General features: G+C 39.3%; 1 protein-coding gene across 1 annotated transcript; it reads right to left on the bottom strand.

Moving 5' to 3' along the window:
• Window positions 1-331: 331 nt before the first annotated feature.
• LOC103047997 (cationic amino acid transporter 2-like) lies at window positions 332-23,997 on the bottom strand. Its single transcript, XM_088134678.1, has 10 exons — window positions 23,829-23,997; window positions 22,413-22,581; window positions 21,717-21,853; window positions 19,653-19,875; window positions 18,541-18,677; window positions 15,070-15,172; window positions 13,164-13,306; window positions 11,848-12,014; window positions 9,555-9,663; window positions 332-8,265 (listed from the first exon to the last, which is right to left on the bottom strand). Exons 1-10 carry the CDS (start codon window positions 23,995-23,997, stop codon window positions 8,138-8,140), a joined length of 1,485 nt encoding a protein of 494 aa, XP_087990804.1. The 3' UTR covers window positions 332-8,137.
• Between the last annotated feature and the right edge of the window lie 381 nt (window positions 23,998-24,378).

Genomic DNA, 24,378 nt, shown 5'->3' with positions numbered 1-24,378 from the left:
TCCAGGAGAGATGTTCTGGTTTTGGTTTTTTGTTCGCTTCAAGAGGTTAAAACTAAGAATTTGTTGCAGGGAGACATTTTCACATAATTGCAAATAAGCATTGATCACTGTGACATGAGTAATATTTGAAATGGTCCTCATAGCTCAAGTTCTTACAACTTGAGTAACAGTTGTAAACTCCAGTTTCATATTACATGAAACATTGTGATTGCTAGGGTCACTAGATCTGGGATGCACAATTCCAGATAAGAAGCAGAGGGCAGCAAAAAGTTATACTTCCTGTATACTTTCTGTCTCTCTTTACTGCCATCTAGTGATCCAGATTTTAGCAGCTCAGATCTCATAGCTTAATTATTTCCACCAGCAGCAGTTCACTCATACACGTGTGCCTTAGAAAATCACTTTATCAACAAATATGTCATCTAGCTTTACTGCCTGTTCTGTACGTCAACTAGAGGTCCTTCAATTTACTACTGGTTAAAGAATTGAGTTTTTAATGAAGAACACATGGAAGTCTTATTCCTGGACTAGCTCAGAGAAAGGCTCAAGTCAACCACTGCCATTTTTCCCTATATCTTTATCCCCAAAACCAATTAATACAATTCTGTATGAAAGTTAATGTTTAAAGAAGTATTTGTATTTTTCAATATATTTTCTTTAGAAGTTTGTAGCTCTTTGGCCTTTTCCTTGAAATGCCTCTGTTTAGTCCAGTTAGGACCCTACCTTCTAAATTATTTCTGTCCACATTTCCCAGGCCAGAAAATCCCCAGTCAGATTTTAATATCCATCTATGCGCAGCATTGAGAAATGGGCTAGTTTGGGGAAGTATTGTAGTCTTCCAATGTCTGCACTTCTGTGCTTATTACCTAAAAAATAGCTTCTTCTAAAATCTGTTGAATGTCACTGAGTACACTTACAATTGTCTGCTAGTGTAAGATTGGTTTCTGGATAGAACTATTTAAACTAGAAATGGTTGGCTGCAGCATGCCTCTGTGCACATGTAATGCCAGAGCAAAGCCAGAGATTTAAAATACCTTTTCCATATTGATGATGCATCCAACAGCTTTGCAACTAGTCCAAACTTTAACGATGAGCATCTTGTGGAAGGCAGTATTGTACATATATATATCTCACTTCAGCTCCTAAGAAATCCTTTGAACTGTTTTTTTGGATCTAAAGAGGAAAAATAGATGCCATAAGATATGCTACTTAGAAATGGTAGGGACAAATGATAAAATTAATATCAGAAGTATGAAGAAAAGCCATGAAAGTTATTTAAAAATGTCATCTTATAGGTGCCTATTTCTCTTGCTGTGTGAACATTTTGTTGTTATAGCTTCTTTTTATTAAAGCACTCCAGAAATAATACTCTGATGTTTATGACTGAAAATGTGAGGAAGGTAGGGGAATATGTTTGCATATTGGTGCAGCTAAAAGTAAGGGCTAGACTTAGTTTGATCTATGCTGGATCCTGTAAGAACTGATTATTACAATCAGTAATGGTCCATTTCATGATATGCAACCATTTAGTATAACAATACCTTCTGTTCAGTAACAGAATAACATTTCTGCCCATTTCCCAAAAAGAGACCCTCCCCTTAATGCAACTTCCAAAACCATAAGAAGTAGATTTCATGAAAACAAAGCAAATATCTTCTACCAGGAAAAGGGTTTGAGAAAGTGTTTCCAGAGTATGGAATTTGCTGGTTGTTTGGGTGAGCAATATAGAAACAGCCAACAAACTCCCTTATCCCTATTATTATCCCTACTATTGCTTTTCTTTGTCTTTTAAATTCTTGCAAGCTGTCTTGTGATGGTCATACGAAAGACAGAATAATGTATTGAAAAAATATAACTTAAGGCTTACATAAAAACCGTAGGTAAAGCAAATGTGGGTAGTTGGCAATGTAATTCCTTTCCCACACTTCTGCTGGTATCTGTAACTGAAGGAAATTATTCAGGGTTAGCAAACCACCCAACAAGAGAAGTCATTGTTTATTATTGTTTTATTCTGCTCCTGGCCATTCTGAGAAATCAGCCCCATCACTATTCATAGATCACGATAGCTTTTTGTTCAGACTTCAGAGAGAAAAATGCCACAGATCACCCATAGAGCAAAAGTTTGCACAGCTTATTCTGTTCAAGGCAAGTTCACCTCATCACCTACCTTCTGTCCTAGATAGTCCCAAGTGAAGTCCACAGCAATTTCTGGCTGTCCAAAGACAGCACAAGGACACTGCAATTGTCTCTGGCCTGAAAGGATGCCGTTAAAGAGTTGCTGAGGAGGGGTTGGAAAAGTTGGAAATCAAAGACAAAAAAATTGTCCTTTTTTTCCCAACACTTTGGCCATTATATATTCAAATATCAATTGCCTCCATGCTCTGAGGTGTCTACTCCTAGCTATGAAGATACCAAAGTGATGAAACATTACAGAAAAATATGTAAGAAATGGAGTCTGGGTGGGGAATCTACAGGAGGGTGGTCATGGCATTGTGATCCAAGCTTCACCCCTTTAGTATGTGCAGGTTTTCTGTGCTGGCACTGCTGGCTGCCAACCAGCAAATTAGCAAGCTGGATGCCTGCCACAGTCCAGAAACCTGCAAACTCAGGCAGAGCTTTTGGAAGCAAAGAGTCTTTTTTACCTAGAGCTAGAGACGGCAACTGTAACCTAGTCAAGCCTTGGCATGGGTAGAAACCAGGAATCTGATGAACAAACAACAAATCCAAGGGAAAAGACAAGAGATGTGGTGAGGTGGAATCTGGAGTTCAAAGCACGGTGCAAGGTAAACCTGGCAGAGCTGAGGCTTGAAAAGTTGTTCTCAGCATTATCTCTCAGGGAGTGAGGCCAATCAAGAAGCCACATTGAGCCATCACCCAGATTCACAGATGAGGTACATTACTCCTTGGAGTCTACTCTCTTACCCAGTCTATCTGACCTGTGGAGCTCACCCTCTGATCCTGTATCTTGAAAGCATGCCTCTGCTTGGGACTGAATGGGTGAACCACAGAGTCTGAAAGGCTGTCAGTAGGTGCAGGCGGAGAGTCCTGAAGGCTTGCTGGGTCTGCCTCAGGTAGAGTGGAGTCATTGGCTTTGGAGCCAGGTCTATTATACCTAGAAGCCCTGGCTCTACTTCCTCCTCCTCCTCATCAGAAGATAAGTCCAGCAGAGCTACAACAGCAGGTGACATCCACGCATGTACAAAAAGGGCAAGGCTTGGATTGTGAGACAGCCTCCACCAATTTGCAGATGTTGACCCCCATTGTGGCCATGCTGGATGGAGTTTGTAACATGATGCATCTTTTGTCATTGCCACTCTTGCACACCAAAAGATGTCGATGCTGCTGCCCCAGCTAGTTTAGAACACCAAGCAAAGATACGGTGACCATGTGGTCAAAACAGTAACATCCCATAGTCTTCCTAGTCGGGGCATAAATTCTATGGAACTAAGTCAAAGTATATTGAGAATGAAGTCTCTCAGATACTTCCCGGAACAGCCCTGTTCCTTAATGATGAGTTTACCTATTTGATTTGTGAAACCCAACTGACATCCATTTATGGAAGCCTAGTTACTAAGCTAATTTAGAGACTGAACTCTAATGAGTGTCAATGGAAAATATAAATTCAGTATAAAGCTCAGCTTCCAAATACTGCCTAGATGTTTAGCTTTAATCATGCTTTTGCCAAACAAGTTTTAGTGGCCTGATAAAACTAAGCCATAACATATAGTTTACAAACAATTATATTGATCCAAACCCAGTCAAACTATGGTTTTATAAACAGCCATATATAAACTGAGATACTATAAATCATGACTTATGTCATGTATGAACCAGACAACCATGGCAGGCTCAATTAACCATTGAAAAAATAAGCCATTGTCTAGCTTAATATGTAAACCCAGAAACTGAGTCAGCATGGGCAATATAAATATATCTCCTTCTTTTCCTTCTCACATGAGACCACTTATCTTATTGACTGGTATAAAAAAAAGTCTGTTGGCTCAGCACCAGTCTTGGATAGCCATTTTTGATCCTGAAGCTATGGAGCCAGATTTTCCCAGCTTTCATTTGGTAATGTTTCTTCCCCTGTTCTTGCTCCTAGATCTCCCTTTGGGAATAAAGGGGAACAACCCATTGCTGCACAACATTTTGCAACTCTTAATATATTGTGGAAATTTTCTCTCGTCTAGCTCATGAAATATCCTAGCATATTTGAGATTCTTGTAACTTTGGTTCCCTTTTACTCTGTTTAGCACAAACAGTTCTGGTTGTTTCTATTCCTGTTTTCTTTTTACTGTGATGACACCATGAGATATGGTTTTTTAATTTTATATTTCCATACCAGACTTGTGCAGCCAGATATTAAACTGGTTATGTCTTATCACTCTGTTGATTTTCTCTACTTTTGTTCCCTGCTCTGAGCTTCTCCTGTTCTTAGCCATTGTTTTCTCAGCCTCCTGCTTTCATTTGAGGATTCACTGGACTTAATCCAGCAAGCACAGAGGCTAATTAATGGACTTGCACCTCATTTTTTTTCACAGGTGTCCTTATGAGGTTACCTTCACCTCAACCCCAGCCCATTGCAGAGGAAACCCAAAGGCATCTTTAGCTTCATGTTGGGTTGGGTTTCCCTCTGTTTCCTATACTCATCATTTAATCCAACGCGGTGCCCAATTTTCTATAGTTCTATTTTCTAGGTTAAGGATCTATCTTCCCACTTGTCCCAGATCCTTAACCCGTAGTCTCTATTTCTTATGCTAATTTATTTCATTATTCTATACTTTTTATTTTAACTTAGTTCTATCAGTGCATCTTTCCAATTCATGTGTATTTTCTACTCTTGCACTATACTTCCGCTTCCCAGCAAACTCAACCCCAAAGTCTCTTGTGTGGCCAGCTTGTGTGGCTTTGCAGCTCTTGTATTTCCAGTTGGGGCACAAGCTCATTTTAATCTTGTTTTTAGCTATAAAGATTTACTTCTTTATCATCAGTACTTTGTTAACTATCTTCCAGTGAAATTGCTACTAAAGGGAACATGGCTTCCTGAATTTTATGTAGTTCTCTGAGTCATGTGGCTTGCTCAATCACCCTATTTGATTTATTTGCTAAATATGCCTTATGGGGCTATCTTTGAAAACCTCTCAGAAGCTCTGCTTGGTGCACAATGCAGTGACCCACTTATTAGAGGGTGCTCATCACCATTAGCAGATTCCACCAATTGTTTGGGTCCTGCATTGGCCTCCAGGTGGTTCAAAGTACAGGCTTTAGCCTACTCTCAATGGGGTTACACCTCTCCATTTGAGTCTTGTGTGAATCTGGAGGCCCTCTTGGACTCTCAGGTCCTGTTTGAAGAGCAGGTGGAAGTTGTGGCTAAGAGGGCTTTTGCACAGGTACTTCACAAAATAGTTGTGACCTATCTTGGATCGGGAGGTCCTTCAGATGGTCACTCATGCCCCAGTCACCTCACAATTGGATTACTGTAATGTGCTCTACATCATGCTGCCCTTGAAGGCCATTCAGAAGTTATGGCACTGCAGACATAATATGGCATCACAGACAGTGATGGGCGCTCTATGTTATGAATGAGCTGCAGGAGTTACCAGTAGGTTCCAAATGCGAATCACAGTGCTACTTATCACCTTTGAAGCCCTTCACAGCGGCTTTTTGAGGGACCGCTTATCTCCAGTTCTTTCTGCTGGTCTGATTTGGTCCAGCAGAGTGAGTGCACTCTGGGTCCTGCAAATTAAAAAATATCATCTGGCGGCACCCAGAAGATGTGCCTACCCTGCTGGAATTCCTGCCCTCTGGAATAATCTCCCCCAAAAGATTTGTGTGGCTCCCACCTCTCTGTCGTTTATGAAATCACTGAATACCTGGTTGTTTTCCCAGGTCTTGGGGACAGGGTGACTGTGAAGCCCCCTTTTTGTTTTGTTTTGCTGGTCTGATTGTTTTGTTTTTTTACTCTTCTAGTTAGTTGTATTTTTCCATATGATGGCTTTTTTAGTTGTAAGCTGCCCAGAGTTGTTTGGGAGTTGGGCGCCCTATAAATTAATTAAATAAATAACCTGATATGGAGTTATTTGCCTGAAGAGACCCTTCCAATTTAGGAATCTGAAACAGCTGTTAGGTGCCTACTTCCATGAGAAGAAGGCAAGCTAAACTCCAGATATTGTGTTTTTCAGGAGCACGTGTCCTTTGGAACAGCCTGCCTCTGGAGATCAGACATACCCCCACTCTTGAAAAAAAGTTCTTGAAAACAGAGCTCTTCCAAAGGGCATTTGGAGAATGAGATCATGTGGTCTGTGTTTGGAAGATACTGGATATTGTTTTGGTCTCCCTCTGTGCATGTATTTATTTGTTCAATTTATATAGCTGCCCATCTCACATATGTGACTCTGGGTGGCTCACAAAGTTCAGACAAAAAACCAATACAAAAAATAACCAAAATCATAAAAAAAACTATTAAAACACATTAAAAACTATTAAAACTATATATAAAAAACATAATCCACGAGAGTGTAAACTAACTTATTAACAACATAGCCATTTAGTAGTAATATTGATTTTTAAATTTATCTTCTGTGATTGTTTCAGTTATGTCACCATAGACATTTTAATTATGCCATAATATGTTATTGTTGTTAAATGCTGAGAGTCTGAATAGAGTGTGGAGATGTATAAATATGATAAATATCTCATTGTGAACATTTCTTGTTTCCAACATGACTGGAATGACAGTGGGAAGTATCTGAAGTATCCTCTGCCTCTTTGATCACTGTTTTTTCAGTGAGGTCCAATTGTGGCCTAAAAACATGGGATTTTTATTTATTTAATTTGTATCTCACCTTCTTGTCAATAAATAGTGTCCATGACACCCTGTTCCCAGGGATATAAGAAGCAACCTTATACTAAGCAATTCTCCAGTAGTTTTTCCAAGCCCTCTTTAGAAATCCCAGGGACTGAAATCAATATCTTCCCCCTGCAAAGCATCTACTAATATCTACATCTCAACCTATAAATTATAATTTATAAATAATTATAATCTATAAATGAACTAATACATTTATGTTTACTTCAGTGAGATCACGCCTACTCCAAGGAATGGAAGATACAGGTTTTTCTATCTGACCTTCATATTCTTCCTCAGATCAATCCTGTGAGGTAAGTTAGGCTAAGAGATGTCTAATTCCAGGTTTTCTCTATCCTTGGTCGATACACTAACTGCTATGCCAAACTGCTTAAAAACTACTGCTTATCCCCATGCATGTGCCTATTCCTTCTGAAAAGCCTTCCAAGCTAATGGCTATCATCATCATCATCATCATCATCATCATCATCATCATCATCATATATTTATTTATTTATTTATTTAAATGTATTGGATAATAACATCCATGACATGAAATATTTTGTATTGTAAAAAAGTTTTCATATATACTTTAGCAATTACTACTTTTGTTCTGCAAGATAAATGGCTGTTATTATTATTATTGTTGTTGCTGTTGGATTATTATTATCTTCAATCCCCATACTGCAAGTTCTGGGGAGACCAGAGCTTACGGACACATGGTCAGTTTGTGGATCACAGTCTGTCCTTCATCACTCTGCTGCACCACTTCAATCTAGTGGATGTGGATGTTATGAGTTAATTCATTGTCTGTTGTTGCTGTTGTTTTAATTTGCCTTTGAGTCAGTTTTTGACTCCTGGTGACTGCCTGGACTAGTCCGTGCAGTTCTCTTGGCAGGATTTTTTTGGAAGTGGTTTGCCCTTGCCTCCTTCCTAGGGCTGAAAGAGAGTGACTGGCCCAAGGTCACCCAGCTGGCCTTGTCGCCTCAGGTGGGACTAGAACTCACAGCCTCCCGGTTTCTAGCCTGGTGCCTTAACCACGATATCAAACTGGCTCTCATTATCTGTTACCTAATTACAAATAGAAGTAAATGGTTAACATTGAAGGCAGTGGGTCACTTTTTGTGAGACGGGCAGTATCTAAAGTTTATAAATAAATAAGAAAGAAAGAAAGAAAGAAAGAAAGAAAGAAAGAAAGAAAGAAAGAAAGAAAGAAAGAAAGAAAGAAAGAAAGAAAGAAATAGTTCCATCAGTAAAAATAAGCCATTCCACACCATGGTTTCCTTAAAGTCATTTTTTAAAAGTGACATTTGAATCTGTGCTGTTTATTAAATCAGTTGTTTTCTCTAGGGATGAATCTTCATTCCTCTTGCTCTCTCCACTGTGACGAATTCCGTAGCCAAAGTAAATGAGAAAACCTACAACACACAGGACAGCAGCATCACTCTTTTCCTTTCCAAATCTGAAATAAATAGGATAACCCTTCCCCTCACAAACACCCATATAAAATAATAGCATTTAGGATAATGTAGTCTATGGCTTACTTTGTAAGTAAAACGCTTGTTATCAAGGTTATCAAGGTTCGCATCTCACCCTACCTTACGATTTGTTTATCTACAATTGACTGGGGTTGCACATTGCGGTAAGCCGAAATGTGCTTTGTTCACTTTCAGCTTACCATGTTGAGTGACTCCAGCCAGTTGTGGTTTATTCAGTAAGCCATGGTTAAACAATGGTTCACAACAACTCACAAAATCAAAGCCAAAAACCAAACCATAATGTAGCATAATAAGTGAATGGACTGCCATTCCCCTGGCACCGTGGGCTGCTAGGATCCTTACTGCATGCGCTGTATTTGATTTGCTTACATCTGATTACACTGCCCAGGCCCTTGATGGCCTGTATGTCTCATTCTTCTTATGAGGGTGCAAACGGACTTAAGCGAAAAGCATTGCGTGATGCAGTTGGAGATAATCCTGCACTTAGAAACAAAAGCCCTATCCATGTTACTAGATAAGTGATACCCCAGTAAGATGCACTAACCAGTTTTTAAATTTAATTTGTAACCTGCCTTATGGCTCCCAAAAACAAAAGATCATAGAATAGGAAGGGACCATTTGGACAATAGAGTCCATCTTCCTGCTCAATGCAGGAACCCAAATTCAAGCATCCGAGACAAATGGCAGTCTAACCTCCATTTGGACACATCCAGTGAAGGAGAATCAACCACCCCTCTGCGTAACTGGTTCCACTGTCAAACAGCTCTTTGTAAAGCAGTGTTGTCCAAACTTGGCCACTTTAAGATGAGTGGACTTCAACTCCCAGAATTCCCCAGCCAGCATGGCTGGCTGGGGAATTCTGGGAGTTGAAGTCCACTCATCTTAAAGTGGCCAAGTTTGGACAACACTGTTGTAAAGGGATGTGTGAATAACCTTGAGGGACGGGAAGAAGAGTTGCAGCCAAGGCAACGATTAGATAAGAGAAATCTAAATCCAAAGCAGGAATGTAATTTGAGCAAGCGCCTCAGAATTGACCCTCCCTAGTTCTCTTGTCCTTTCTTGTGTCAAAGGATAAGCCGTAATTAGAACTGAGTAGCTTTAGTGAGATAATAATCAGGAACACTGCCTCATCAGGTATTCCAGTGATACAGACAGGACAAATCATGACTGACTGATTTAAAGCCTGTTGAGTACATCTCCGCACTTACCAATAAGCATCCATACTGAGTATAGGACCCAGGTCTCATAGCTCAGCTGGGCCATCAGGAAACTATTGACTAAGACACTGAAGATGGGTAGGAACGGCAGGCCCGGTACCTAAATTAGCACAGAGATATTTAGGCGTTAGACTTTAATACAAGTGTGGCCTTCCACGGGCCACATGTGACTTACCGACATTCCTTTTGGGATTCCCAGACTCTTCCAAAATGGGTGAGGATAAAATGGTTTGACCTTTTTCTGCAGTTTGGGAGTCGTTAAAAGAGGAATGGGTGTTTTAAATTTTGTATAGACTTAAACTATCCAATGCATTTCTTAACATCTATGCAAACCCGTAAAAAATCAGGTCACTTTTTCTCATGGGGGGGTGGGGTGGATTTTAATGGACCAAAATGGATGCATACATTTTTACAAAGTTAAGGAAACCATTTCACCCTTTAAATCCTCCCAAGTTTCCCCAAAAAGCAAAACAACATGTATCACCTCCTGTGGTGATTTCCCTTTTCTATTTCTTGCCCTTTAATCATTAGGAGCTAAATGGAAAAAAATCATAATGGACTTTGCTGATGGAAAAAAAATGCTGCAGTTTATGAGAATGGCTTTGCTGCTGCTGCTGCTGCTGCTGCTATTATTATTATTATTATTATTATTATTATTATTATTATTATTACTATTACTATTACTATTATTACTATTATTACTATTATTACTATTATTACTATTATAGCCAGATGTTTAGGCTGGATGTGGCATTTTAATCCACCTACTCTTCCCAAGGACCTGGGATAGGCAAGGCAGATGTTGTTGTTTGATGGTGTTAGAGGTATCATTGCAGGATGTAAGCTGTTCCAAGTAAAGTTGCCTTTTGCAATTGACTGATGGTGATGATGATGATGATGATGATGATGATGATATTATAAAAAAATAAAAATAATAGAAGGAAACATTTAAAATAAAGGGAAAGAGTGGCCCTGCCCATTTTTTGAGTGCTGCTGTTGGCATGCCATATAAAGCTTAGTGTGCTGCTGTGCCTCTCAAAAGTTGTGCATCCTTTCTTTAAGAGAACAAAAAGAAAATTATTTCTATATTATGGCATTTAGTTATTCTCTGAGTAGTTAATCATGCAACAATACTGACTTGTCCTTGGCTGATCTTAAAAGTTAAGCCCAATTGGACATAAACAGTACCTGAATGGGAGACCTCCTGGAAAAAACAGCACTGGGAAGAAAAAATAATCCTGCAAGAAGGCAATGTTAAATCACTTGTATTTTGTCAAGAAAACTACATGGATGCACCCATGAAGTCATCAGGATCAAGTTAGATTAAGGAGATCTCACTATATTTTTCTGAATCATTACAAAGAAAAACCAACAAATTAATTAAAGACAGAAACCTTAGCAAAGTGTCAGAACTGGGCCATAAACAACTGTCAAAAGGCGCACCCCTAAGGAGAAAGTCAAGCATTATACTAGGGGTCAGCATTCCTCTGGATTAAACTCATGAAAATCTGCATAGTGCTGATCACTCAGATCTTCTGTCATCACCATCACCACCACCACCACCATTCCACCCCAGTTCTTAGAGCAGTCTTATAAATGTAAATAACAACAACAACAACAACAACAACATGGGTAGGGTTCTTCAAATTATTGAATAAATGCTAAACTACTGAAAGTATAGAACAGTTTTGTGCACAGACTAGCTGAACCATGAGAAGGATAAAGAAAGAGGAGGCAGTTCCATTTAAAGAATGTGCACTTTGACTAGAAAGAAAACTAGAGAAACAGAGCTGACTACAGGACACAGAAACAGTTATCAGCCCACCTCTTCATAGGTCTCTGCGTAGCTAGCCTTCAGGAGACCCCACCCATTTGGACCTAATCGCAACATTAACAAACATAACCTACCCAGGCGACATCATTTTTTTGTTTTCTGCCTATCTCCATGATGTTACCTTCCTTTTGTTTCCAGTCCATCAAATGAGATAGGGTTAAGGTCCTCTTAGCTGTATCACTGTTAAAGAAAGCAGCCTTTTTACTCTGTTCTGCCATTGGAGAACGTTAGGGTGCATAAGACCTGTTGGGCTTTGTTATCCATTGTTTTGGAGGAAAGTCAAATGACCGCAGTGATTTGAAATAGGGACAGGACAGAGATTGGCAACAGGAAGAACAAAAATCAAACAAATCTACTTCATTTGTAGATGAAGCTCATGAGTGGGCGGCAGTCCAGTAATCATGGCTCATGCACATATTTGGCTTGCTAACCAAGTATGTTGCTGCTTACCATGAAATCTACTTTCCTCTGATTTTGAGGCTGTCTCCAGATGACCAAAGATGCCACTAGAATCCCCAGCAAGATGGAAAAAAGGCAGACAATACACCAGAGAGTTCCAGATGTCAAACACGGCAGTTTTGTTGAGGTCAGCACACACACAACGCAGGTGAAAAGAGCTGGATAGAACATAACCTGTGAAAAGTATGCAGGGGGCAGGAACATTTTCCTCATACAAGACCGGACCATCCCACACACCCCATTAAGTGCAATGAAAAAGCCCGAGACAGAATGGCATGACTGTATAATCTAGAAACCTTTAGGAACTAGCAGAGCTGTTGTAAATCATTAAGTTACAACATTTTTTCTAGGCTTATGCAGCTGTTTTGAGTGCTTTCTGCATGCGTATGGTTTAGTTGTTTCTAGTCCAAGTGAGGGCTGTAATATTTAAAGTTTATTTACGCATTTATTTGCACGCAACACTTTTCTTATCTGGTTTCTATATGTTCAGTTTCTGGTTTCTATATGTTCAAGCTCAGAGGTAATCATGGTGCCCAAGGGCGTCAATATGGATGTTACTTATGCTTGGTCAAGGACTGAACAAAATGAAATCTAGACTAGATGGGGATGCTAGGGACCAGATTTTTATTACTCCGAAAGGACTGCTTGATAGTCTGAGAGTGCTTTTTTGCTTTTAAGCTGGCTGGATTTGGCAAGAGGAGTTTACATCATAGTTGTGATGTTTTAACTTAAGAAATGCAGTGTATAGCCATACTTTTTAAATGGTGTGAACTACAACGGTTAGATTTCTAACTAGTGCATGATCCTGGGATTAGATGATAAATCTGCACAATGTTCCACACACATTTTAAGGTGCTGGTGTTAACTTTCAAAGTCTTGAACAGTTTAAGACTTAACTATATGCAGAAACCTGTTATGAACCCATCTGGAAGCTATGGAGGTAACATTCTGAAAACACTTTCAGATGCCTTCATTACTAATCATTCAGAAAACAACCTTCTCCTCTATTGTTCCACTTCATGGAATGCACTTTCTCAGGAATTATATTGGACCAAACTTCCTTGGCCTTTAGAAGAGTAGTCAAGGGACATCTCTTTCTCTTCTCATGTTGATTCCTAACAAGTTTAGCAATTTTTCAATCTGCATTTCCTTATTTTTCTATTTAGTATTTTATATTTTAGCTATTAGCTGCCTTGATTATTCAGCTGAATCTATGACTATGCCGAAGGACATTTCAGGCTCCCTATTATTTCAATTTTTAAATATTCTTTTAATTAAAATAATTGGAAGAATAAACATTCACTCACCAACAATAAGCATTGTGTATGCCACCAGTCTGGAAGAGTGATGGGATGGGATTATATCAGGGTGGATTAGGAGGTCCACCCAGCCCATTCTGCTTACAGTTGTCTTTTGTATTGGTTCTGGAGCACTAGGATCAGGTTGGTACCTGCAAAAGAATTACACAAATAAATTTATGGTGTCTTATTTCTGCCTGAAGTGCTTGGTGGAACTGGCATCCCCAGATGATGTTAAAAATATGTCAGAGCCATTGCAAATAAAGTCATTTTCAGAGAATTAAGAAGACCAAGGGAGGCCATGGAAACCAATGAGCACACTGAACTATAGCTTGGTTTCTGTGGTCTCAGACTCTGATCCAAGTTCCTTCGTAGAATTTCCAAATCTGAGAACGTGACAGTATTGTTGGGTAGAGAGCCAAAGGGAAATGCAGAAATACAAAACTGCAAAGAAAAGCTCCATGGGAATAATGACCTAATGCTCCAGGTTTAATGCTCCAGGAGTGTCAGTGTTGTTACTGGAAAGCCATGCTTTCTGAATTAAGTTAAATACATGCCACCTATATTGGAGAGCAAGGCTTGAAGTTGATTTTATCAGTAACAGCTTCACCTGCATTAACATCTAGGAAGGTCATGTCTTCTAAACATCTAAAATGGAAACAAGCAGAGCCCACTTCCCCAACCTGGTTCCCTCCAAATGGGCTGGATTTCAACTCCATAATTCTTAGCCAGCCTGGCTGGAAAATGAAGTCTGTTCTAGCTGAAGGGCACTAGACTATAGTAGACTTTGAATTCTAATTCCACTAGGCCAATTTTCATTTTAATAAGCCAATTATTTTTTAAAACTGGTATTATATTAGAAGACTTATTTTTCCTTATATGATGGAAAAGAGAATGCTTCTTTTACTTGAAAATTTTACTGCATACATTTTTATAAAAACATTCACATAGAAAATTGATTGATTTTTGTGAATTGTAATAAAATGTGTCCTGTATATGCTACATTCAATTTTTTTCTGAATCTTTATCCATAACGCATACGATGTTGTAAAAGCAACTACCAGGTGTTAAGCACAATCATATATTCAATAATCAAAATCCTTCAGTTTCGGCTGAGAACATCACTCCAATTCCCATTCATGCTTTGGAAACTTAGCAAATTGAAACAGAAGACAAGGCACACACCTTTTAAAAACATTTTCATTCTTACACACTATGATGGCTTTAAAGTCATATGTCACATGCACTCGCAAAACTCACTCATCTTTCTGATCAGTCTTGGGCTGGAAAAGAGATGTATCCATCATGTCTATTCAACAGGTCAAATTTCCACAATCATTTAACAGAGACGCTCCTAATGAATTTACATCTGATGTATCTCTACAAGGTATAGAGCTTCTCCAAATTTCCACCTGCGACAGTAATCATGCTGGCACAAATAGGCATTCAATGCAGCCAGTTACTTCCTACAGATACATCTGCAGGATTTCTGCCCAGTATATTCTGACATTTGAAATGGCATTCTATTAATTCAGTTTTGGGAGTTAATCACATATCATTTTGTTTAATACTTTAACTTTGTTGATTTTAAAAAGTGCCAAGATGTTGGAAAAGATTCTTCTTTACTTTAATTGAAAGATGGCAAATAATATATTACACGATAATGTACCATTAGTATACTAGGAGTATAATTAGGAGCCATTCTATGTCCAAGGAACTATGTGAATAACTGGAACCATCAACAATCATATATACCTTTGCAGTATTCTGGTTTGGTAACAATAGTTACAAGTGCAATTTATAAGACTGTATGTGTTGAGAAAATCTTATGCCATTTTAAGATGTTGCCTTAGTGAACCCTGAAATGGAACTTTTCTCTCCACTGAATAGAGATATATAATAAGCAGCTTTTTACCTGAGGAGTAGAATGCAGACAGCAACTAAAGTATAGGCCAGCAGAGTTCCAATAGACATCACATTAACCAAGGCCTTCAGATCAAAAAGGATAGCCAGCAGTGCTGTGAAAACAGAAAAGGCAAGCAGAGTCAATCAAATAGCTTCTATTCTTATAGACATCTATATGAAGATAAGATCTGTTATTTGCCAGAACAGCTCTTCTAAATACTTCCCATGGTTTCAGGCTTTTGAGTTAGCAATTAGGTAAGGGAGAAATTCTTTCCCAGTGAGATACCCTTGAGAAATAAATAGTGTCCCACTACCACCTCCCAGAAGACTGCAGATTTGAGAATCTCATTTCATCAGAGGTCAATTTACATGGAGACTTTTTCTGAGTTTACCTTCTATCTACACCAACATTTTCTGGGTGTGTCCAACTTGGTATACAATTACCAACATGTTCAAATTGGATGTACACATCTGTTCTCAGTTTTCAGAGAGAAACTCCTTTTAGAAAGTGGCTATCAGAGATCATGCAGTATGTATCCATTGTTCCATGGATAGCAGCTTTTTATAAGGCTTTAAAGTAACTTAATTGTTTGGAAGTACAGTGTACCAAGTTTACAACAGTGCTGTATCATCATGATAACTCAAAAACCTCAGATCAGAAGGCTGACTGCTCTCTTGTGAACCTAACAGTGCAGATTAAAACAGTAGGACTTTGCTGTGACATCCACTTGCATTTGAACTATGATATACAGTGATGAGAAAAGAGTCCTTTTTAAAAGTGTGATTTGGTATAAGCTGTGAATCTAAACCAGATTAGGACAGGTAGATATCCTATGCAGTAAGACATCCTTCACCCTGTCACAGAATCATAAAGTTGAAAGGATCCTTAGAATGTATTTAGTCCAATAGATCCAGTCAGTGCCAGATCCACTAGAGCAGAATTTCTCAACCTCAGCAACATTAAGATGTGTGGACTTCAACTCCCAGAATTCCCCAGCATGCTGGCTGGGGAATTCTGGGAGTTGAAGTCCACACATCTTAAAGTTGATAAGGTTGAGAAACCCTGCACTAGAGTGTCTTTGACAGAAGACATCCAGCTTCTGTTTGAAGGTCTTTGATGAAGGAAAACTCATCATTTCGTGTGCCACTCTGTTCCACTGGCTGACAACTTGTACAGTGGGAACTTCCTGAAGTTTGGCCTGAATCTGCCGCCTTGTAGTTTTAACCCATTGGTTCCAATCATGCCCTCTGGGGCAATAGAGAAGATGATCATTAACTCTCCTATGTGACAGCCCTTCAGATATTTGAAGACTGCTATCATCTGTCCCCTCACTTGTGTTTTCTGTAGATTAAACATACTCAGAATTTTTAACCATTCCTCATAGGGCCTGGTTTCTAGACCCATCACCATCTTGGTAGATCCTCTGAACTTGCTCTAATTTGTCACTGCCCTTTGAACTATAGTGCCCAGAACTGGATACAGTACTCCAATTCATCTCTGGAATATCATCTGCAGGGAGGAGGTTTTCTTCCTGGTAATTACATGTTGGCTTAAATTGAAATTTAAAAACTTTTGTTTAAGTATTACTTTACTTCCATTTGGGGCTTTTATTCTAAATTCAGTTTGAAACTATGTTTTATCCTTTAACAAGCAAAACAAACAAATAACATTACCTCAGATTGCAAGGCCCTAACTCAGGAGAACGTACTTTTAGATGGACCAAGGGCAGCATTAGCCTTTGAACAGCAGATTGAGGATCACATTCCAAAAGTACCTAGGTAAGCTACAGAATTCTCTGGCAAGATATGTGGCAGGAATTTTTAAAGAGCAACAGATATATTCCTGAGATTATAAATTGCAACACTTCATAACAATTATATGCTATCATGGGAGATAGCATGTCTTCAAACACCAATGCTTTAGACTTATCATAATTTCTTATCATAATGTAAGCCTTTCCATCTCAATGAGCTTTCCAGAGACACTTAATTGGCTAGGAACAATGTATATTAAAGGGCAGGATCCTTCTTATTCTTTCCATACTGAAAATAGTCTTAGTTCTAGATATGCCAGATATACTAAGATTGGGAAGGCTGGGTTCTTTCTGGATTAATTAATTCTGGATTAATTAATCCTTTAAGGATTATCATCTCCAGAAACCACAGGAATGACCCTTCTCTGTTGTATCCCCCTTCTTGGGAGCAGCATTCATTCTGAGAACAGAGTAACTCCAACTCTACTGTTTTTTTGGAAAACCATTAAAATCTGGCTATTCCAGGGAACCTTGGAAATAGATGTGTGATGAGGGGTGTGACAGCATGCAGCAGCTCAGGACTGTTTGCCATACTGTCATGTAAGCTTGCATACTGTATATATGTATTATTCTCTTTTAGTTGACAATAGAAGTGGGAGTAGTATAGATAGCGGGCTTTCTTACAGATACAAGAACTTTCTAATAGGAAAGGGAGGCTGCTATTACACTGGCAACAAGAGAGAAAAGAGGGACTTCTGGGAAGGAGGAAAAAAAATCCATATTAGGATTACCTAGGAAGTTTTGAACTTCTGAAAGCTTATTGGTTCCAAGAAAAGGAGGGGTAAGATTTCCCAAGTGGACCTAGGTAAGGTCTGGAGATGACTTACTGAAGGAGAAAGAAGAGCAACAACACGGGATGTGCTTTCTGGGCACAGATGGCTTCCATGGGAAGTTGAAAAGGGCAAAAGACCTTGTCTTGCCAGTTCCAGAATGAATGACATCCAAAGAAGATGGAATGGGGGGATTCTCCTATTATGGGTTTGGAAGCTGTGCACTATTCCACAAAGCACAGTTGTTTTGTCTTGCTGTTGTTTTTACTGTTTTAATCTTTGCATTACTTGTTTGGATTAAAACAGCATATAAATTATGGTAAATGAATAAATACATTCCACTGGATTATTAATCCATTGTCTGTTGGTAGGCCCATTGTCTGCCATGAGGTTTAACTTCAGCAGGTAGCAGCACCTAGTAAAACTTGAAATCAACTATTTCAAAAGCTAAGCAGGATCAGATATGGTTAGTACCTGGATGGGACATCATCAGAAAAACCCTGAGCTGTAAACTGGAGTAGGATATTGGGGTGGGGGGGGACATCCTGGAAGAAAGCAATGGCAAACTTCTTCTGAATGAAACTACATAGCTGTGTCTGTGCGAATAGGGGTATGCACACTTTGAAAATAACCCAGAAGAAGTACTCTGGACCTCATGTGAGATCAGCACCTATCTGCTATTCAGTAAAGCAGTCCAACTTTCTGGCTTTTGAGTAAGCCTGTAAAAAAAGATGCTACTGCTTTTAAGGAGTCGGTTTAAGGTGGGGTCCAAAGCATCTCTGAATTGTTTTCCCAGGTATGGACAGCCCTAGCTATGGACTCAACAAGAGTCAAGTTCAACTCAAGGGAGTGTTATCTTCATCATTATTTTTACCTGAAAATAATACCTAGGCTTACCTGAAACTGCTCCAGATACCAAAGTTGCAACAACTGGATTTTGTTGGCTGTTCACTCTGGCCAAAACATGAAAGAGAAGTCCATCCCTGGCCATTGCAAATAAAATCCGTGGCATCGGGAATATAGAACCCAACAAGCTGCAAAAAAAACCCAAGAAAAAGAGAAAATATGCATGATAATAACTCTCTTTTTGTTTCCTGTGGCAATTTGCATTACATACATTGGAATAGATCTTTGCAAGAGAAAAGGCAAAAAGTCTTTAAAAGCCTCATAAAGCTTCAGGAGACATGTGAATCATGGAACTGATATTATGAGAATGATGTACTTCCATAGAGCTTGATGACAAAACAATGCTTTAGGAGATCATTGTACTTTAACTTCCAAAATGCCATATCTGATAATAATCTACAACATGCACTTGACATGCCTGAGACACATGAGAAAGGAAGTTTTGTACTTATAGTGAAACAACTAATATGGTGGGCAGAGCAGGTCCATTAAAAAGCCAGTCGCGTGCAATATAAGGACGGACAGGCTAAAACATATTATCTATCTACCCACTTTTGTTTCATTGTTATTTTTTGTTTTAATCCTGTTAGGTATGTAAAATGCTCCACGTCACTTTCTTCTGAAGTGGAAGAGAAACCTCGTAAAATAAAAAAACAATAGTCAGTTACTGTATCTTCTCTCATAATATGAAAAATTAAAATCAGTGAATTATAATGAATGGCTGTAGGTTCAAGATAATCAAAGGGAAAAACCTGTAGGTTCAAGATAATCAGAGGGAATGATGCTCATAAAATGCATCATTCATTCATTTATAAAATTTGCTATCCCAAGATATGGTGGCTGCTACATATAAATTTACTGAGCACAGATCTACCAAAGTCTATTAATGACCGTTAAATGGAACCTCAGTTTCAGAACCTCTAAAATCAATGGCTGGCCAGCAAACAGCGTGTGAGATGTCACCTTCCTGCCTTTGTCATGGTCTTCTTGGAAATATCTGGATAGCTATTGTTAGAAAATCCTAGACAAGATGGCTCTTCTCATCCTAAAACATAAAGATGGCTCTTCTTATCCTAAAACATAAGGATACCAGTTAGCCCTACCTAGTTGTGAGTGCACAGAGTGATCCCGCAGCAACTGCATACTTGGCTGACCTCCACCCAATGTATTCAAAAGCCACTGGTAATGGACTTAGTGGATCCAAAAGGTGATAGGGCATCATGAGGGTCAAGGCAGCTGAAACACCAAAATACACTAGGAAACATATGAGAAGCGAGAAAATGATTCCCAGGGGGATAGATTTATGAGGGTTCTTCACTTCTTCACCTGTTAGAGACAGACATGAAAAGCCATAAGATCACTTTGAAATATACATTTTCTCTATCCTGATTATTGATTTAACAATTGTATGAATTGTGCACAAATATAAAACCAAATTATGAAAGAGAAATAAAAGCCCAAATGAATTCCTCTAATAGGTACCACTATGCAGTCACTCAGTGGGGTTGAAAGCACACTGAAATAATATGGCTTTAAGTTATTTCTAGACTTAGTGAGTAAGGATGTAAACATCTCTGGGGGAAAAAGTCCTGAAGAAGACCCACCTCCTAATCTATCCCCAGTGTACTTCTTTTGGTGGGGTGGGGCAGGGGCATTCTTAAGAGGCTCTCTCTAGATGACCAGACTTCATGGGCTGATTCAGTTCTGGTAAGGCATTGTCTAATTATCCTACTTCGGACACATTATGCGAAGACCCAGCTCTTTGGATATGGCTGTAGAGCTGGGAAAGGTAGGAGGAAAGAAGAGGATGACCAGCAGCAAAGTGGATGGACTCAGTTACAGTGACAATGACTGCACTGGTGGAAGACCAGAAGGACCAAATTAGGGATAGATTGTCATGGAGCAAATCTATCTATGTCAGTGTTGTCCAAACTTGGCCACTTTAAGATGAGTGGACCCCATGGCTGGCTGGGGAATTCTGGGAGTTGAAGTCCACTCATCTTAAAGTGGCCAAGTTTGCACAACACTGATCTATGTGGTTGCTAGGAGTCAAAAATGACTTGATGGCACATAATCAATCAGTCAAGGTACTCTCTGTCCTGGTGTTCTGCTGTAATAAGCTTTAAAAGTAATAACCAGCACTTTGGATTAGAACATGTTAGTTTAACAATTGAGTAGTTATATGATATTTTGGATACCTCAACTCAATTTCCTAAGGATTTCCGTTTCAGCAGCAACAGTGCCAAAACTGTAGAGCATTTTCCATCTTCCTCTTAGAAGAAGAACAGGACACAGGATAGCTTTAAAAGGAGCTATATCTCTTCTTGAAGCCACATCAATTTTATAATAATAATAATAATAATAATAATAATTATTATTATTATTATTATTATTATTATTATTATTATTATTAAATTTGTATGCCACCCAACTCTCAACATCTCTGGCTGGCTCACAACAATCGAACAAAGAAATTACAATAAAGTATAAAAAGGAAAGGAAAGGAAAGGAAAGGAAAGGAAAGGAAAGGAAAGGAAAGGAAAGGAAAGGAAAGGAAAGGAAAGGAAAGGAAAGGAAAGGAAAGGAAAAAAGATGGCAAGCACAATGAAGTGAGGGGTCTCACTCTCCCTTTCCAAAGCCCTGGGTCTTTATGGCTCTTCTAAACCACAGCACAGTGGGGGCCATCCAGATCTTGGGGGTAACCTCATTCCAGAGGGCAGGCACTGAGAAGGTGCACTTCCAGGGTCCCAATAGATGACATTGTTTAATCAAAGGAACCTGGAAGGTGTCAACCCTGCAGGATCGAATCTGCCGCGCAGATATTATGGGAGACAGGTGGTGCCTCAAGTAACCAAGCCCCATGCCATGTAACTGCCAAACAGGAATATCAATAACTCAGATTTGGACTGGTCTACACTCTTACCCATCCCTGGATTAACCATTAAGCAAAATAAGCACATGCTTAGGGCACCAAGGGAAGGGGGGCACCAGAGAGGTTTTTCCCCTAGCTATCACGCCCTCAACTTTTTCACTGCCATACTCAACCTTAGTTGTCAGCCCTTATTGAGTCCTAATGTCTTGTCAGTTAAGCAATGGAAGGGCCAAGGGGCACCGTTGTTGGGCTGTGCGTAGGGCATCAGTTGGCCTTAATCTGGCCCTGCTCTTACCTGTAGTTGCAATGCAATCAAATCCAACAAAAGCATAGAAGCAGGTAGCAGCTCCAGCCAGAGTTCCAGTAAAGCCATACGGCATGAACCCGCCGGTTCCATACTTCCAGGTGCCATTGCCAGTTACAGATTGGTTACTTTGAAGAAAACCCACATTAAGTGAATCAACATGAGAAACAGCTGACTGGATATAGTGGATCTAATTGTGGCCTATGAAAGATGTATGAATGAAGGAAGGATGTACAAAGAAACAATAGATGGGAAAACAGTTGATGCTAACAGGATAGAAAGAAAATAGTTTAAAGAAGTTTTGTTCTCCTGTGATGATCCCAGTAATTTAATTACTAAAATCAGTAGAGAGCCTGTGGGGTATAGAAGAAGGAATGTTAAACTGGGAAGAGTTAAATTCAAATCCAAGTTTGACCATGAACCTCATCATTCTTCTTCAGCGTAATCTATTTCCCCAGATACATGCTATCCTGATTCCTCTAGAGAAGGCAGATTCAGCTCACAAATTAAATAAATTCTAGGCAATCTTCTAACAATAAACAGAAATATCATGAATATGGTACCTTGCAAAGAACATTCACATAAACTTTTTCCTTTTTTGTAAACTGATTCTGAATCTTTTGAAAATATATTTGGGGGGGGGGGTTGTTGATTTTTGCTTAAGCACTGATCAAGCTATTTTCTTACCTAAAGCTACTGTCAATCAGCCTTCGCAGATCATCTTCACTTAACCTCCAATTTTTCAGGTCTCCTTTGAATAATCCACTAATTATTATGAAGACAAGGATGAGCACATTAATAGCTGTAAAGACTTTATTCACTGTGGTGGATTCTTTTATACCTATGGCGAGGAGGCCTATGGAGTGAAGGAGGCAAAATAAGATTTGTGCTAAGACCTCAGTATTGTCAATGGCAATGTGTGCTTTATGCACTCCCTATGGTGCAGTTTGAAAGCATGTAACAAGAATATTTGGATATGGCATTGCACAAGCCCTCTTTGCAAACTGAAAGTACAGTTGCTGATTCTAAATGGCTAGTAAAGTTTAATGCCAAAAGAACCAACTAGGGACGTTTCCTGCATTATTTATGTATTTATTGGATTTGTTAAGGCCACCCAACTCCAAGAAGACTGAACAGCATGCAATAAGTCCAATGCATAGATTAAAAAAACCATAACAACCATCTAATTGCCCAGATCAAAGCAATACTCCCCCACAAGCAAAATTCAACAGAGGCTCCACAACTACCCTAACCCCAGGCCTGGAAACAGAGCCAAATCTTACAAGCTTCTAGAAACCGAGGGGAATGGGGGCCCTACATATCCCTGGGTTAGGGTTCATTACAATCTTAAAAGATGGGGCGACATCAAACACTCCAGAGAATTTCTGGCAATGTAATAATAGATGGTGGAGGTGCTCATTGCTAAAGAATGGGAGCACAGGTCAGAATGCAAGGGGTAAGTATGAGTTTCCCATGTAGAATGTCTTCAGTACAATCTTCAGTATCTCTCAGCAATGCTGTGAAGGGTTTCTGAAATTCTGAAAGCAGCCTGTATAACCAAAATGGAACTGGGTCAGCCCCGAAATAAGGCAGGCACAACGTATTGTTATATAAAACATGCCTAGGAAGATAGCTAGAAAGCAGTTAGAAGAACCTCATTGTTTTAATTCCTAAAGAACTCACTAGCAGATTTGGAAAGCAAATAAAGTATTTTTATTTAGTACTTTAATACTTAGCAAATGTCAATGTCTTCTTGCAGCATTTTCAAACCCAATGTCCTCCTGATGGGTTGGAATTTAACACCCAGAATTCACATCCATGTACAGTAATTTTAACATTGAATAAGAAGGTATTCTTTGCTGTAAGAGCTCAGGGCACGCTAGTAAGCACAGTAAGAATAGCAGCAGTAAATCTAGTGAGCCTGGGGATGACAGCTGCAAGGTTGTGAAACTGTAACTGAGATTTTGATATCATCATTTTGGGCTTGCCTGAGATGAACAAAGGGCATAGTAAGAAGATAAAATTGTTTGCTTCTAGAAAATGGTTACCTTGATACAGGGGTGGCTTCTAATACAGGATTGAGAAAGAATAGCGCAAACATACCTGTCAGCAGGAAAATGAGACAAACAGCAAAGATATCTGGGTATTCGGCCAGGCCTGGGATACTCATGGCCAGATGTCGGTTGAAGAAGTTCCCCATTTTTTTGCCCAGGATTTCATCAAAAGTAGCACTCCATGCTCTGGCTACGCTGGAGGTTCCTACAGAGAACATGCCAGGTAAACCAAACAGCATTGCCAGATGCCAGGCAGAGCATATCAAACTTTAAAAGCAACCTATTTTGCACAGTCTGACCATCTGTTCTATGAACACCCACCTACATTACATAGGAATGTGTTGATAACCTTGAAGATGGTATGCCGAAACAGTCAAGGCAAAATAAGAGACAACTCAGTCCTGGGAAAGGGATATGTGTGAGAAAGAAATTCAAAATAATCCTGCCTTGTTTCTCTTTGGTACAAGAGGAGGCAGAAGGAAGCTGTGGCAGGCTTTCAAATTCTATTATTATACCCTACAACAATAAAGTAGCATTCCTGTATTCCTTGCACTGTTTCCCAACCTGGCCCACCTCAAAAGGCTGACACATATAAGCAC

The sequence above is a fragment of the Python bivittatus genome, unplaced genomic scaffold (assembly GCF_059951505.1).
Source record: "Python bivittatus isolate LINGU-HERP-01145 unplaced genomic scaffold, Pbiv_v1 ctg000080_np1212, whole genome shotgun sequence".
In the NCBI taxonomy this organism is placed as follows: Eukaryota; Metazoa; Chordata; class Lepidosauria; order Squamata; family Pythonidae; genus Python; species Python bivittatus.
The sequence above is the reverse complement of the archived record's forward strand: the minus strand, read 5'-3'. Positions and strand labels throughout refer to the sequence as shown.

Bases quoted from the DNA above. Each gene is read 5' to 3' on its own strand.
- LOC103047997 (XM_088134678.1), bottom strand. From the start codon at position 23,997: ATGTTCTCTGTAGGAACCTCCAGCGTAGCCAGAGCATGGAGTGCTACT. The intron at 22,582-23,828 runs GTATGTTTGCGC...TTCACTCCATAG, and splicing joins TCTCATTTTCCTGCTGACAG to GCCTCCTCGCCATAGGTATA. The intron at 9,664-11,847 runs GTAAGCAGCAAC...GTGCTAATTTAG, and splicing joins AGAGGAAAGTAGATTTCATG to GTACCGGGCCTGCCGTTCCT.